Here is a 15,646-nt window from a genome sequence, read left to right on the forward strand (position 1 = left end):
AAACAAAATTAGTACCATCTGAAGGTGTGTGAGAACACACTACGAAAATACAGGAAAACGCTGTTAAAAATGAGGGTGAAGTCGGTCACTGAATTTGTGTTTAATGGCTGTAAGTTTAAATTTAGACAGAGATTTACTATAACTAGTTCTATATACAGTTCAGTAGGTTAGCCTCTTTCATACTGGAGGGGACACTGGCAAGCCTCCTTTGCAATACAAAACAGGATGTCAACTTAACCTCTGCTGCTTGAAATTCATAAAACTCAGTGATGATGTTCATCTTGATCAAAATAGGAAGACATTAGACACTGAAAAGTAGTTGATGTTTTATATGTAGTATTCTCATTTCCTAGAAGTATAGTAGTGTGACAGAAATTTTAGTGTCTCCCCCCCATAAAAATCTTAGGAATTTTTTTTGCCTTACAGAGAATCTGATAAATTGATTTTTAAGGCACTGATATATAATGTTCTGTTTTACAAAATTAGGGGAAGTTTTTCTACTTTAAGGTGAAAGAGTAGAAGGGGAGGAGGAGTAGATTCCAAGAGCTCATTTCAACAACCACATTAACAGAAGTTATAATAAAATATTTAACACTCATTGGGGATTTACTGTATGCCAGACACTGTGATAAAAGTTTACAGCCATTATCTCATTTAATTCTCATAATAATCTGTGCAACTGGCACAATTACTATCCTCAGGAAACTAAGGCTCAGGGACGTTAAGTATCCAATGGTTTGACTTAGCCAAAGTTTGGAAGCCTGAGATTCAAATGCAGTTCTTGTGCCCATGGTCTCGCCACTCTGCACTCCCTCCTCCCTCCATGGATGGGCAGCACTCCAGCTGGCCACCTAGTGTGTGGCCCACTGGACAGAACAACAGCGGTGGGAGGTGCTTAAGAAATTACAAAGGAAACGCTAAATGACACAAATAAGCTAATACTCACCTCTTCCCATTAATTTAGTCTTATAATTTAATTTATATTGAATATGAAGTACAACTCTAGCGTCTAACATGGCATGGCATTGAAAAGATTTTCATTCAAGTCTTCAGTGAGAAAAACTTATCAAGATTGATCTTATGATTTGGCTCATTGTTGTTCTATGAATGAATAGTCTCTAACTAGGCTTCTTTTTTCTCCTCTTCACCAATGATACCCTAACTTAGAAACCTTATTCATATGTAAATATTGGTTTTTAACTTTCTTGCAAAAACTAAAGCTGTAAGTTTTAAAGTTGGCTCTAAGGTCAGACCTTTTCCAAAATCGGGCTCTGGAATATTTCCTTCGTTTAGCTAAGTCTTCTACCATTACTTCCAAGTAAGAGGGACACCTGTAGAATCAGAAGGTGACGCTGAACTGCCATGGCATCTGCCCTCAGTGTGGAGGAGGAGTGAGCTCTGTTAGCATTCCCCACCATTTTGGTGAGTATCTTTAAAGAGAAAACATGCAGCAACTAGCTGATAAAAATAAAATACTACTTTAACTTCTTATTAAAGCATCAAACTTTTCCCCTAAAGAACTCTCACTTGTCCCCTTTAATCCAAGGTCTACATCCATGCATTTCAACAGCGCTCCTTTGTGAAAATGTCTTTGCAAGAATAGAGTGGCCAAAAATGAGGTTAGCTTAGTGATGGGCCAGTTTAAAGCCACATAGACACATCCTACTTGGTTATGGCCCCAGGTCTACTTCTTCCCATAGTTACTTACAGATTATCTGTCGATTTATACCTGTAACTACGGAGAACGGAAAATAACATTAAAAGTCAAGATTAAGGTAAATTCTCCATTAGTCGCCTCTGCCTATTTCTGTCGACCTGCACCATGATATTAAAGTTTAGCCATACCTTCATGCTGATTGATGATTCTGATGTGTTTTTACCATTAACAGAAAAACAAACACATCCTAACTCTGAATAACCCCATGGTTTTATATGATCTTTTTTAAATTAAAGAGAATGTTCAGGATATAAGTCCATCAAGAAGCATGATCTAAACATTGAACTTTAATTTCAAATAGCTCTACATTCAAGAAAAACTTTACGACTATACACACTGAAGATCATTAGAGAACATGTTCAGAAACATACCTTCAAAAATGTTTCAGAAAAAGAATAATCTAAAAGTTCCTGCTTATTCACTAGCAGGGACATCCACCCTGGGATGCTCTGAATCCCTAAACTGAACAAGAGGCAGGGACATCTCAGCCCACCAAACGGGCGAGGGTGGGATCCTCACGCTAAGGCTGCACACTTGCTCCACCAGGCCCATGAAGAAATAGGAAGGGCTCAAGTGAGAACGCCATTGAAGAAACTCTTATCAAAGTTTCCAGCATCACTACTTGCACTTCCTCAATATTCTAAGTCTTTAGGCCTTTGGCCAAAGCAAACAAACAAATCAAAAGCTCTCAAGATCAATATACCTCTGGCATACAGCTTAAAACAATTGTTTTGACTCTCACACAGTTAGTGTTAAAAGTCTAAGAGTTCTCCTGGAATCTGTATTAAACACAGAAGGCAGCAGAGGAGAACAGGCCAACTGTACTATAAAGCAGATCAGAAATATGCTCTTTAGCAAGCATAAAAAAAAAGGCATGTTTCCTTCAAACAACTTTGATTCAATCATCAAAATAAGATGGAAGAAAATGCCTTCTGGCCTTACCTGGTGATCACTCTCATCATCTAATCTAAACCAGGAAAAAGCAAGCAGGATGATGAGTGTTCTGTACCTGTGTTGACTTTTGAGTTCTTAAAATAATACTAATTCCCTGGCATGTTGTCTAGTTCCTTTAAATTTTCTAGCACCAACACCCCTAGTGCCAGGCCCTAGAAGGTTCTCCTATTTTTTTTTTTATTGCTTAAAGTATTACAAAGAGTATTACATATGTCTCCTTTTTTTATTTTTTTTTCCTATTTTTAAAAAATGAAACCTTACTCATGGTGGTGCACCATCACCTACGAGGGTTTTGCAAGGCAAAAGCACAAGTTTGCTACTGACTTCCTTCGCTGATAAAAGAACTGCATTCAGTAACAAAGGAAGAATAAGAGCAATCTCTTTGCGGTTAGAGATTATAGATTGACAGCTGTAACTACTAAGAAGGGAGAATAGTATTTAGATGTCAAGATTAAGGTAAATTCTTCTAGTTAGGTCTAGCAATGCTTTTCCCCTACTTGTCCCCCTGACCCACTTCCCAATTCTCCCTCCCCAGCTAACTACTGCTCTGCAGGGCCAGATACTGCCTTTCTGAGTGGTCAATAGAATGAAGCGGCAACAGCAGACAGAAAAAGCTGAAAGGAAAAAAATGGAGAGGGGACGCACAAGTGTAATAGTAAAAATGAAGGCTTTCTCCCTTATCCTTGGAGAACCAATTTCAAGAAACAAGAATGAGTGGCTTAGAGACAAAGAGAGGTTCTGAGTTAGAGGGGAAAAAATAACTACTGAGTAAAACTACTAAAAGTTTCCAAAACCCACAAGAAACCAAAATCTTGAAAATGGTTGTAATCCAACTTTCAGAGAAGCTGGTTATTTTTTTCCTACAAGACAATAGAAAAGACAGACTACATTCTTTGAAATCCAAACAGAATTTCACTTCACTAATTTATCTTTTCGTGAACCAAGACCCATACAACACACACCCCTCCAAACACTACATGTGTTGTTGATACCTTATAAAATGCTACTACTTTCCCAACCTTACGAGGAGGGTACTGAGACCTGTCTTAGAGGATGACTGTTGTCATCAGACTGAACAATTTTAAATGTATTTATCTGCATAAATTTACTTAAACTCGGACTGGTTTTCAAAAAGAATGTGAAGCAAGGGCTATGGAAAGAGTCTAGCACTGCTGCTCAATAGGGCAGCCCCCGCCACATCCTGCTGGACACCTGAAACGCAGCTCCACCACACTGATGGGCCCTGCATGTAAAACACACGCTACATTTCAAACACCTGTACTAATTATCTCACTAGTGACTGTTTTCACTGCTGATGTGTTGGAATACTATCCTGGATATATTGGGTTACTTAAATATATTATTAAAATTAGTTGCACCAGTTTCTTCCTCTCATTTTTATGCCACTACTTAAAATTTTAAAATAATACATATGGGTTGCACTTGTGGTTTGCACTTGCACTTCCCACTCTATTCCAATGGGATAACACTGGTCTCGAACATGGGAGAGACAGAGCAATGACAGCCTGAAGATCATACTGAAACAAAACTCCCTATCCCTCTCAGTGAAGGCCTTTATTCCTCACTGCCTTCCACCACATCACCAATTACTCTACTCATATCTGGAATTCTGTACTTACTGGGTGAAAATGAGAGAATTCCTGTAGAGTATTGAGTCTACTTGAGATTTACCAGGAAAAAAGTTTTCCCTGAATTTCTTCTGAAACTCTTATGAATTTCTTTAAAAGGCTATTTTTCTAAAGACGTTCATAACACATCATGGAAAGACAAAGAACTGGAAAAGTTGCCCCACTGATTCCTCTAGGTCTTTTCTTAGTAATCTCTGAAGGGAAAACTGAGACACAGAGAAATTACTACCTAGCACCTCAAACTCAATGGTCCTGTAAATAATTTTTCTGCTTCTGTTCTCCTGCAATACAACTAGATTTCAGGACCAAATTAATGAAAGGGGCACAGATGTATCCAAAATATACGTAATCTAAGGGCATGATGTTGAAGATTCTAAAAATATTTCCAGAACTTGCTCATCATAGAGTGTAATTCATGAACTGAGATACCTGTGTAGACCTGTGCAGTGTAAGTTATTCAGAAACTCGGGGATTTGCCTGTAACCCCAAAGACAATCCACTTAACCCGTCTTTCTCAGTCAAGCTCTTCAAGGTGTTCTCTCCTCCATCTCCCATGCACTGATAAAGGCCCCATTCTCTGTTCTCAACCGCTCCTCAGCTGCTGCAAAGCGTGTGCCAAAAACCTGCCAGACATGGGACCTGGTCTAAGCGTCTCACCATGATTAACAAGGCCCCACAGGGATCCGACCATGCAGCCTTCTCTCACCCCCGCCCCTATTCCTAAGCCTGAGACTCTTCCCTCTCCCCCCCCGCCCCCGCCCCTAACCCATCTTCCTCCCAACTCGGACCTCTCCTTCACATCAGCCAAGACATCACTTAACCCAGAATACCCTCCGCAGCCTCGTCCACCCAAGACTTGGTTAGAAGCTGCTCCCAGAGCACACAGTGTTGGTCTCTACAGTGCGCTTTTGCTGGCAGATGCCTGCCTGTACCACCTCTTCCCCCCACAAATGAAAATGAAGTTAAACTCTCACAATAGTTGACACTAACTGCTTGTGATTATTTTTAAACTTTGCAACAAGCAATTCTGAGCATGTGCCTATGATAATGTGTCTCCCATGTTAAGTGAAAGACGTTATTGCTAATCTCACTTTGCCTCTAACCAGAAAGGCATATCAACCCTCACTTGAGAGATAGTGCAATCAAGACCCTGAGGTTAAGTAACCTGCCCAAGGTCGCGGGGTCAGTAACCAGTTGGTGGTGCTTCTACTCCAAAGCCTGCGCTCTTCCCTCCATACTCGGGCTGGCTCTCCGAGTGGGCTGGGGCTCTTGGGGCTGTGAGCTCAGAACTGGCTTTACAGTGACACCGAGATGTGATTTGCCATTCACTCTCATTCTCTCTGAATGTAAGTGGACTTTTCCAAAGGCTCATGGCCTGCATGCACACTGTATGCAGAAGCAAATGTTAGCACTTCAGAAAATACAAAACAATGCTATTAATTAAAAGTTATTTTTCACTTAAAGATTATTTATGTTAACACAATGGTTTATTATTTTTAAACAATTACTGAATAAATATTTCAAATTGCCCTCATCTTAAGTTTTTAAGATAGTTAACAACACATATAAACCACATAGGCAAAGAATCTTTGGAGTCCTCAATAATTTTTAAGAGTGTAAAGGGGTCTTAGATGAAAGGGTTCAGGAACCACTGCCTGATCAACTCTTGAAAATAATATAAGCTAGATTTTTTTCCCCTATAAATTTTATCAGTAATCAGGATAGTCTGAGCTCCCATTAAATGTGCCCATGCACCATACTTAATATTACTGACTGATGAACTCTGACCTTTCTGTTCTCATGTTTTCCTTTATATATAAGGACTCTTCCATATAAAGTTAAATTTATCTTTTCTCCGGCCTGTGTGGCCCAGCAGTTGAGCTATGAACCAGGAGGTCATAGTTCGATTCCAAGTCAGGGCACATGCCTGGGTTGTGGGCTCCATCCCCAGTGTGGGGCATGCAGGAGGCAGCCAAGCAATGATTCTGTCTCATCATTGATGTTTCTATCTCTCTTCCCATCTCCTTTCCTCTCTGAAATCAATAAAAATGTATATTTTTTAAAAACATACTTCATCATGGTGTATAATTTAGAAAATATCTGTTCAGAGGCCATAGAACATTTTAAAAACGTCTATTTTTGAAAAGTGAAAAACTGAAGATGAAAGTGCTAACGAGCCTATCTAATTGTGATTCTTCAGCACAGGCCTCGATACCTCAACCTGCTCTGGTTGCTTCTCAGCCACCATTCTGTCATCTATAAACTGCAAAATATTATTTGTAGTTCTAAGAGCAAAATGTGATTAGATAAATATACCTACTAGAGTAGAATATGAGTTGTTCGCAGGGAAAGCGAGGCTTTAGGATTCTGTGACAGCATTTTGAATTACATTTCATTATCCTCATCTCTCCCGGCAACATGGGCTGGGGGTAGGGTGGGGGTAATATTTGCCCAAATCAAATTTAATGTTTTATAACTAAGGCTGCATTTCATAACATTAACCTGTTCCTTAAAAATAAAAGTAATTTCACATTGTATTGACATGTGAAGTGGCATAATTATACGTTAAGGCTGGCATTGCAGAAGATCAGGAATTAAACCTAGAGGAGAATTAACATATGCACATACACCACAGGCTGGACATCATACCAGGCACGTGGTATTTACCACCCCACTCAACACCCTTTGGCGTGGGTACTGTTTCCCTGATGAAGAATCTGGCATTCAGAGAGAGTAACTATGCTGCCCAAGGCCCCCACGCCAGTAAGCAGAAGAGCTGGGGCTCCAACGCTTTTCTGACTCTAAAGTCTACGCTCCTCCCAAGACTTTACACCTCCCCAGTATCATTCTCAGAACTGAGAGCTTCAAAATCTGAAGAGGATGAAAAGTTAAGCAGAGATAAGAAAGCAAATGTCACAAGTGAAATCTGAAGAATGCAATTGAACTTATAACGAAAATACCTCAAATGTACTTGTTTACATCCCTTACTCGGGCCCAAGTTATCTGCAGTGGCACCCTCGAGAAGCTGGAGCGGGAGGAAAAGCATCTGGCCAGCGCACAGCACAGAGCCCCCGCAGTGTTCAGTGACGCAACACCACGTCCTCATGTTCATCCTCTGAAATGCCCGTTGAGGTATTTGCACGCTCAACACTTGGGAAAGCTGAGGTCAACAATTCCTGTCCAGGAATAAGATTATATTCACAGGGGTCTCCCTCAACCTGTGCTTGCCGTCCAGTGCAAAGCGAAGACGCTGGGCTGGGACAAAGACAAATCTAGAACCACTGCTCTGAAAAGATACCTTAACAAGAAACTTCCCAAGGAATAATAAAGACTCATTTCTGGTCCTGGCTGGTTTGGTTCAGTGGATCCAGCATTGGCCCACCCACCAAAGGGTCTAGGGTTCAATTCCCAGTGAAGGGCATGTACCTAGATTGCAGGTTCAAGCCCTCGGGCTCCCTGGGTCAGGGCACATGCAGGAGACAACCAATCAATATATCTCTCTCACATCAGTATTTCTCTCGCTCTCTCTCCCTCCTTTCCTTCCACTCTTTCTCTCTCTCTAAAAATAATAATAATAATAATAATAATGGGGGAAAATATCCTCAGGTGAGGATTAACAAAAGATGAAGTGAAATAAATTTTTAAAAAAGAGTAATTCCTGGAAAGAGGCCACATTCATTTCTGCCTGGAAGCCACTCAGGTCCATAGACTTCAGGGAGAGCAGGCCTCAAGGACAGCACTTTGGTCAATTTTGAAGGACATTTTGCTGTGAAGCTGAGATAAAGGAAAACAAAGTCTTCTCATTCCTTCCTTTGCCCTTGTTTTCCTGAGGCCCTCTGCTCCAGCATCTTGTCAGACCACCTTCTCACCTCCCCTTTCTGACTGTTCAGGAACCACAGGTCCCAGAAGCTTCCCCCCTGGGCCACAGGTTAGGAGGAGACAGGAAGCGGCTCTCACGGGCAGCGAGCAGGGCGGCTCCCACTGGTCTTGTGGCTCCTCCTGAGAATCCCTGGCCTCTGAAGGTGGCTTCCCCAAGTCCCTACATGTCCTATGTCCTGAGGTTTCCTGACTCCCACTTCCCGAGTCTTGTATCTCTCCCCCAATCCCCCATAACTGAACCTTCTGAGTCTGTTCTAAATGCCTCTCCAAGCCCTGGCCAGGTAGCTCAGTTGGTTAGAGTGCCGTCTCAATACCCCAAGGTTGCAGGTTCGACCTCCAGTCGGGGCACATACAAGAATCAACCAATGAATGCATAAATATGTAGAACAACAAGATATATATATATATATAGCTTCCTCTAAAATCAATCAATAAAAATATATTAAAATGATAAAATAAATGCCTCCCAGCTGTGATGCTGTGATGCCCCAAATGGCTTTTGTTTCCTGACCAAACCTTTTTATGTTCACATTGCTTCAATCCCTTCTGTCCCTCTCCCTGATCCCTGGTCTAAACTGTCCTCACAGGCCTGGATCACAGGCTCACAGTTCATTTTCTGGTCCCCCAGCCATCCTGTGGACTGTCTAATTGATTTCACTGGCTGCCCACTGAAGTCTAAATTCCTTACAACAGAATACCAGGCCTGGCCTTGCCCTGCCCCATTTAACCAATCATCCCCCGACCCGAAATGTCATCCTCAGTGTGTGCACTCTCCATGGCTAAGTCCCAGCCAAAGTCCAAGCACCCTCATGCACCCTCCCCTCCCCCCCACACACTCATCGTATTTTCACATGTTGGCCATGTTTCCCCAAACTGATTGAAGTTCATTAAGAACAAGCATTGTGTCTTACAGCTCTAACATCACCTACTGTGCCATCCAAACTCAGAGTTGCAATCATAGTGGAAGATCGATGCGTGGTTTTGACTAACACTGGGAATAACCTGTACACATAGATATTAGTTTATTTTTCCCAGACGGAGGGCAAAAACACCAACATTTATAAAGGGAAAATGTCTTTGTGAATGCTAGAGCATGAAACTTAAATCTGTCTGCTTATACATTCTATAGGATAACAAAAATCCCAGCTTACAAAGAGGAAGAACTCTGCCTCAGTACTGGGAACCAAAGTCCCTTAGAGACCGAGCAGTTTCTGTGGGTTACTGGTTACTTTGATTTTCTACGGTTTGCAATTTAAATTCACACTAACATTCAACAGTTGGTAAAAGAAATATTACGGAAGAACACAGTTTGCAGCTTCCTAAGGGAAAAAAAGTTATAATTTTCTAAAAGAAGTGGGAGGGACTACCACAAACACGTAAAACTGCAAAGTTTTATGTCTTTTAAAACCAGAGGAAGATAGAAACAGAAATAAATAAGAGAAGAAAAAGACATGCGTCCTGAGTCCAAAGTGCACCTCCCTGTGGGCAGTGCGAACAGACCCTGTAGGGAGGGACCTGCACTTCGTTAACTTTGCATTCTCAGCATCTAGCACAATTCCTGGGACAGGAGGCTTCAAGACTTTTTGAATAAGTGAATAAATGCATAAGGGAGCAAGATTAAGAGAGAGAAAGAGGCCCACTGAGCACTATGTTTGTAAAGAACATGATTATGCATTCATAAATTAGGGATGTACCTGAGACTTCATAACTTTTCCTAAATTTTAAATAGATCTTTCTATTTCTCATCATGAAAATGCTTTTCGTGAAGTGTAAAGGAAAATTCTATTAGTTAAGCTCACCAAGCTACATTTCATACCACAGGGCAGGCAGGATCGGCGTTCCCTTACCTGAGGCACAGGCACTTTCTGCGGGGTGTTCTGGGGCGATGGGTGGAGCTGTGCCCAAGGCTGGTGATGCGGGTGTGGGGGTGAAGACTGGTGGTGCAAGCCCGGGTGGGGCTGCATCGGAGGGCAGGTTGGCAATTGCTGAAAAGACGGCTGCTGACCAGGGTGCTGCTGGCCAGGTAACAGCCGCTCCTGGATTGCTTGTGGATCTGCAAGGCCAACACCGGGGCAACCATTTGGTCTCATGTGCCCGGCCAGCTCCCTCGGCGCTGAGGACATGCCCATAAATGGACGCGACGGCTGCATGTTTCTGGGGCCCATATTCCTCTGTCCAATTCCCATGGCACCAGGGGGCTGGTGAGACGGCGGAGGGTGGGGCATATTTGGATAACTGCCAACTTCCATTGGTATCCCAGCACTTCCGGGCCTGACTTGCGGAGGAGGAGTACCTGCCGGATTACTCATTGCTTTCATGGGTGACATGGGAGGTGGAGAGGCATAAGTTCCCTGAGGCTGTGAAGGATGCATAGTTTGTGTGTTCATTTGGTTAAGTGAGCCACTGGGGTGGATGGGCTGCTGGTGCATTAGTCCTTGACCACTGTTTGATGGGAATCCTACAGCATTGGGGTATCTGGGTACGGACTGATTCATTGGAGTATTATTTGTAAGGCCTAAATTTTGATTCATCCCTGTATTGTTAACTAATCCCTGATTTAGGTTACTGTAAGGATATCGAGAATACTGCCCTGAGTTGTTTATAGTAGGTGAGGGGACTGTCTGGCTCCGAGAACTAAAGTTAAGGGTTTGTGGCCTGACAGCCCCTTGTGGAGGAGGATTAGGGGAGAATCTGGGACTGTGGGCAACGGATTCCCCATGGAGAGCAGTGGGGGGGTGGTGGTGGAACTGCTGCACTGAGTGACGGAGGGAAGGTGCCATGCTGGGACTCTGTTGGGGCACGTGGGACAGGTGGCCGGGTCCTGAGGTGGCAATGAAAGGGTTTCCCTGATTGAGGCCCTCTTGACCTTGGGAAAACTGGCTCATCCTCTGCGGCGGCTGCCCGTGCTGCTGCATGGAAAAATCCCCACGTGCCATGTAGCTGCCCATCTGCTGCATGTGCTGAGGGTGGCCCTGGGCGGGGGGCCCCGACGGAGCCGGCTGCGGTGGCTGCTGGTAGGGGGCTCGTATCTGGTCCGGTACCTGAACAGCCCGGGGGCCCCACAGGGAGCCACTGTCCACAAAGGACTGCCCGTGCCTTTCATTCTGCATGCCAGGGTAGACTCCCATCTGCCCGCCGCCACTGCCGCTGTGAGGGACCTGAGGAACGGGAGGGGTGTGGTACTGCGAGTGAGGAGACGCGAGTCCGTTCCCAGGGGCACTGCTCATCATCCTGCTCGGCTGGTCCAGGAGGTGCATCTTCTGCTGCTCATACTGATTATAGTGATCGAAATGGGTCAACTTGGTTTGATTCTGATTAGGGGAGGGATGGTGAAGGGAGGGCTGTAGAGAGGCGAAGCCCTGGTCTAGGGGCATCTGCTGACCCATGGGGTTCACTGGATTTTCCGGGTAACCACAATCGCCAAGGCCTTCGAGGCCTTCACTGAAAATATTCCCATCCTCGCCAAAGAGACTCATCATCCCTGGATCCGCCATCTTCTTCCAACACGCGGCTCCTTCCTCCCAACTATAGTTCGGGAGCTTGTCTGTGCTTCTCTTCACTGAGGTGCTCGTCCTCAAGGCCTGTAATCCTCAACTAATCTTCTTCCTGTCATTCTATATTCCTTTAATTCTCTTGGACCCCGCAGTGTCAGGCAAAGTCTGGATATAGGTCCTGGAAGGGGGGAGGGGGGAGGGTGGGAGGAGGACGGAAGAAAACAAAGAATTAGGAACAAATGGCGGAAACTGCCAGTATTTTACACATTTGAATTTGGTTTCCATCAACAATACTAATCTAGCCCCCTCGCCGAGCTGTATTTTCTAAATCTAGTTCACTTTAAGAGAAACTCATTAGCTTCTACCAGAAGCATTATTATGATCGGTTACTTAGAAAGCAAGCAAAACACTAACCTTAACCTTAAATTAATCCATTCACTACACTTCCTAGCGTTCCATTCTTGGATGGAACAGAACAAAAGAACACAACATGAAGCAGCAGCAGCTGCCACAGCAGGCAAGCAGATGTATGAATATAGCCAAGCAGCCCATCTGCTGAACTAAAGCCCTGGAAATGCTCTGGTTACCAACAGCCCGCCCTCCGCCGTATTCCCCTGAGCAGTGTAATCAGATGAGCAGCCGCAGCACCGAGGGCTGTGAAAAGCTCAACTTAGTTAAATTGACTAGAGGATTATACAAATACCAAAATCAGTCATTTCGTACAAATTAGATATTTGCGGCCCACATACAACTATGGAACAGCAACAGAGGCGTCGAGTGAAAAAGTGTTCATAACGACGTTGGAAAGCAAGTTTGTAGAGTATATTACTTCATGATTTCATCACATTTAGTGGCAGGAATATACAAGATTCAGAAAGGACCAGCGGAAAAGCATCCACGCTCCAAGAGGACTGATTTCGCTTGCGGCTCTGGGCCCACCACGTTCCTGGTCAACACTGCCGGCAGAGCTAGTCCAATCACAGGTTCATTTTTCACCCCGAGGCACCGGGCTCTGGTGATGAACCAGGGCCCATGTGACCACTCAGACAGACTAGCTGCATGAGCAGTTTCTGGACCATGATTATTCTCATCAATAGAAACAGAAAACTTTTCCAAAAACTGATGAGAACTGAAGTTCAAAATATCCACGCAGCCCTACCCTTATCTTAACTTCTTTTGGGACAAGGCAGGCAAGACATGAGCAGGTAGGGAAAAAGAGGGCAGGCACACCCATCAGCATGCTGTGTCTACAGCACACGTTACACGCTATCTAATGTTCCGTACTTTATTCAAACAGTTCCTAACAGACTCTATGTCCGATTAAAATAACCGATTTAAAGAATGTCTCAACAAGCAAAGCAGAGTATTTTTGTTGAATGCTAATTACATGAACTTAATAAAGAACTAATTCACATCGGAAAAATGTCTGAAATCTTAAACATCTTTGGAATTTAACTCATTTTTCCCCTCTTTCATGAGCACATGAAGCATTGTATGATTCTGCCCAACCTGAAAAAACAATGTCTATGGAAGAATTTCCAAAGTGATGCTATAAACAGGCTCAGTCATAAATTCCACTGACACACTTCTCTGAGAGCATGATGATGAACAATGGGCCACCCAACACTGCTGAGAACTTACCAATAAGACAGATAAAAAAAAAATACATTTCTGCCTGCCCTACTCTAACATCTTCCTAACAAGAGGAGAATTCTGCTTACAGAAAATGTAAACAACGTTCCCATTCGCTGTCAGAACTACAGACATAACACCTGCGGGGGTCTCTAGGCCTCTAGTGTTCAGGTGACAGCTGTCAGCGAAAGTCAAAGGTCTCTCCACTCTGCCGCGAACTGCCATGAATTTTCTGATGTACTTTCTCCAAAAAACAGAGGTCAGGTGGGTGAAAATAAGACGAGCAGCACGAAAGCCATTTTATTTACAGGCATGCTGCTTTACTACACACCTACTTTAAAATCCAAAAGAGAATCAAAATCGCCAGTGCCAAATAAAACAAATACTGATAAATTAAATTTACTTCTAAAGAGCCTAAGCGGTCAGTCTTCATTTATTCAAGGCTCATTCTAGCTTTCAAGGAAATAAATATGGCAATGGACTTGATCACAGCTTAAACCAGCCGTGCAGACTAACCACTCACCAAAATAACCTTTCAAATGAGCTTAAGGAAGGTAATGTCTCCTTCTATGTCCCGATGGCCTTGTTTTTCCAGGATAAGGGCCTCATCCTCCAGGGTCTACCACGTATCATGGGAGGAAATGCTCCTGACTGGAGAGGGTTCCCAGGCAGCTCCAGGGGACAGGAGCCCAGAGGCAAAGCAAGGTCAGGTCCTCTGACCCCAGCAGAGGCACAACTGGAAAAGCTTAGGGGGAGTGGAGCAGAAAGGGGGGAAAGAACTTGCCTGCAGGCATGGGGACAAAACACAACCCTCGCTGAAAGCAATCCTCCCTGACACTTGCGCTTCCACTTCCCCCATCCCGCCCCCTGAGAGGCCATGTCCCAGCGGCGTGAAAAGCAGCAGCATTACCTGGAATCGAGCAAACACGGTGCCCACCACAACGGGGACCACAATCAGGTGAGCTCCGGGCAGAGAAGTTCAAAATCTATGGCTTTAGTCTATCATTAGTGGCGGCTCACACTTGCTCGGACAGCTACCACCGCCTGCCTGCCTGCCCCTTTTCTGACCTCAAGACTGGGCTGGCGACTATGCTAGGAATCCATCTGGTAGCTGGATTTCATATTTCTCATTTGAACTAATCTAATTAATTTATTTTGGCCTTTTTTAAATTTGATCAAGACCATTTGAATACCCGCGTTTCCAAGTCACAGCTGCAACATATAATTTTGTTTCTATCAAAGATGTCCATTTAAAGCTCCTTTTGGGAGGGTGCTCCCTTCTCTACATTCAATATCTACATTTCTGTGTCTAGATCGGTGCTGTTTAATGAGCCGTCAAATCAGAACCATCTATGTAGTATTAAAATTTCTAATAGCCACATTTAAAAAGTAACCCGAAAAGAGAGTGAAGTTAATTTTAATAAGAATTTTCATTTAACCCAGTATATGTAAAACATTATCAGTTCATCATGCAATCAATACTTAAACATGAGTTTACATTCTGTGTTATGAGTCTCTGAAACTCAGTTCCTCACACCAGCATGTCTCAATTTCTATTAGCCACATTTCAAGTCAAAAGTATACACCTGTAGGCAGTGGCTACCAGCCTGAATAGCATATTTATAGATTGTTAAAAAGAAAAAACAGAAATACAAGTTTTAGGTGTTATCAAAGAATTCTCATAATTATCACTTGGACAATAAATATTCAAGTTGTAGTTATGTTTGATTTGGTGTTAAGTACCAAGTTAAATCTCAAATCACATTTTTTGTTCAAAACATATTTACTGAGCACTTTCTGTGGTCCTGGCACTGGTCTAGGTGCTACAGATGTCTAAATAAAAACAAACAAAACTCCCTGCTGTCCTCATGGACCTTACATTTATCTGTAAGTCAAGAACCTATTAAATAAGAATTAAGAGTCAGGGAATATGGGGGGGGGGGTGGTTCCATTATGAAAATTAGGACAGCGCCCTGGCTGGGTGGCTCAGTTGGTTGGAGCATTGTCCTTCCAAAGGTTACAGGTTTGATTCCTGGTCATGGCACATACCTAGGTTGCGGGTTTGGTCCCCAGTCGGGGGTGCATGCAGGAGGCAAGTGATTGATGTTTCTCACATCCATGTTTCTCTTTCTCTCTCTCTCTCTCTCTAAAAATCAATGGAAACACATCCACAGGTAAAAACTTTTTTTTAATTAGGATATCATTTTACAAAATATTTCTGAGTAATTTATGATAGCAAGTATTTTAACTATGTGTGATATTACATAGTAAACGGTACAGATATCTATAGCTATACATACAAATATATATAAAATGAAGCA

General features: G+C 43.2%; 1 protein-coding gene across 1 annotated transcript in view; it reads right to left on the reverse strand.

The window, feature by feature from the left end:
• The window catches only part of CHD7 (chromodomain helicase DNA binding protein 7), a 120,952-nt gene extending 109,068 nt beyond the window's left edge, over positions 1–11,884 (reverse strand). Inside the window, exon 1 of the mRNA XM_006769048.2 lies at positions 10,047–11,884. Coding sequence (XP_006769111.1) covers positions 10,047–11,693 — 1,647 coding nt within the window. The 5' untranslated portion in view covers positions 11,694–11,884. The remainder of the gene's footprint in view (positions 1–10,046) is intronic.
• Between the last annotated feature and the right edge of the window lie 3,762 nt (positions 11,885–15,646).

Source organism: Myotis davidii, unplaced genomic scaffold, assembly GCF_000327345.1.
Source record: "Myotis davidii unplaced genomic scaffold, ASM32734v1 scaffold1, whole genome shotgun sequence".
Lineage (NCBI taxonomy): Eukaryota > Metazoa > Chordata > Mammalia > Chiroptera > Vespertilionidae > Myotis > Myotis davidii.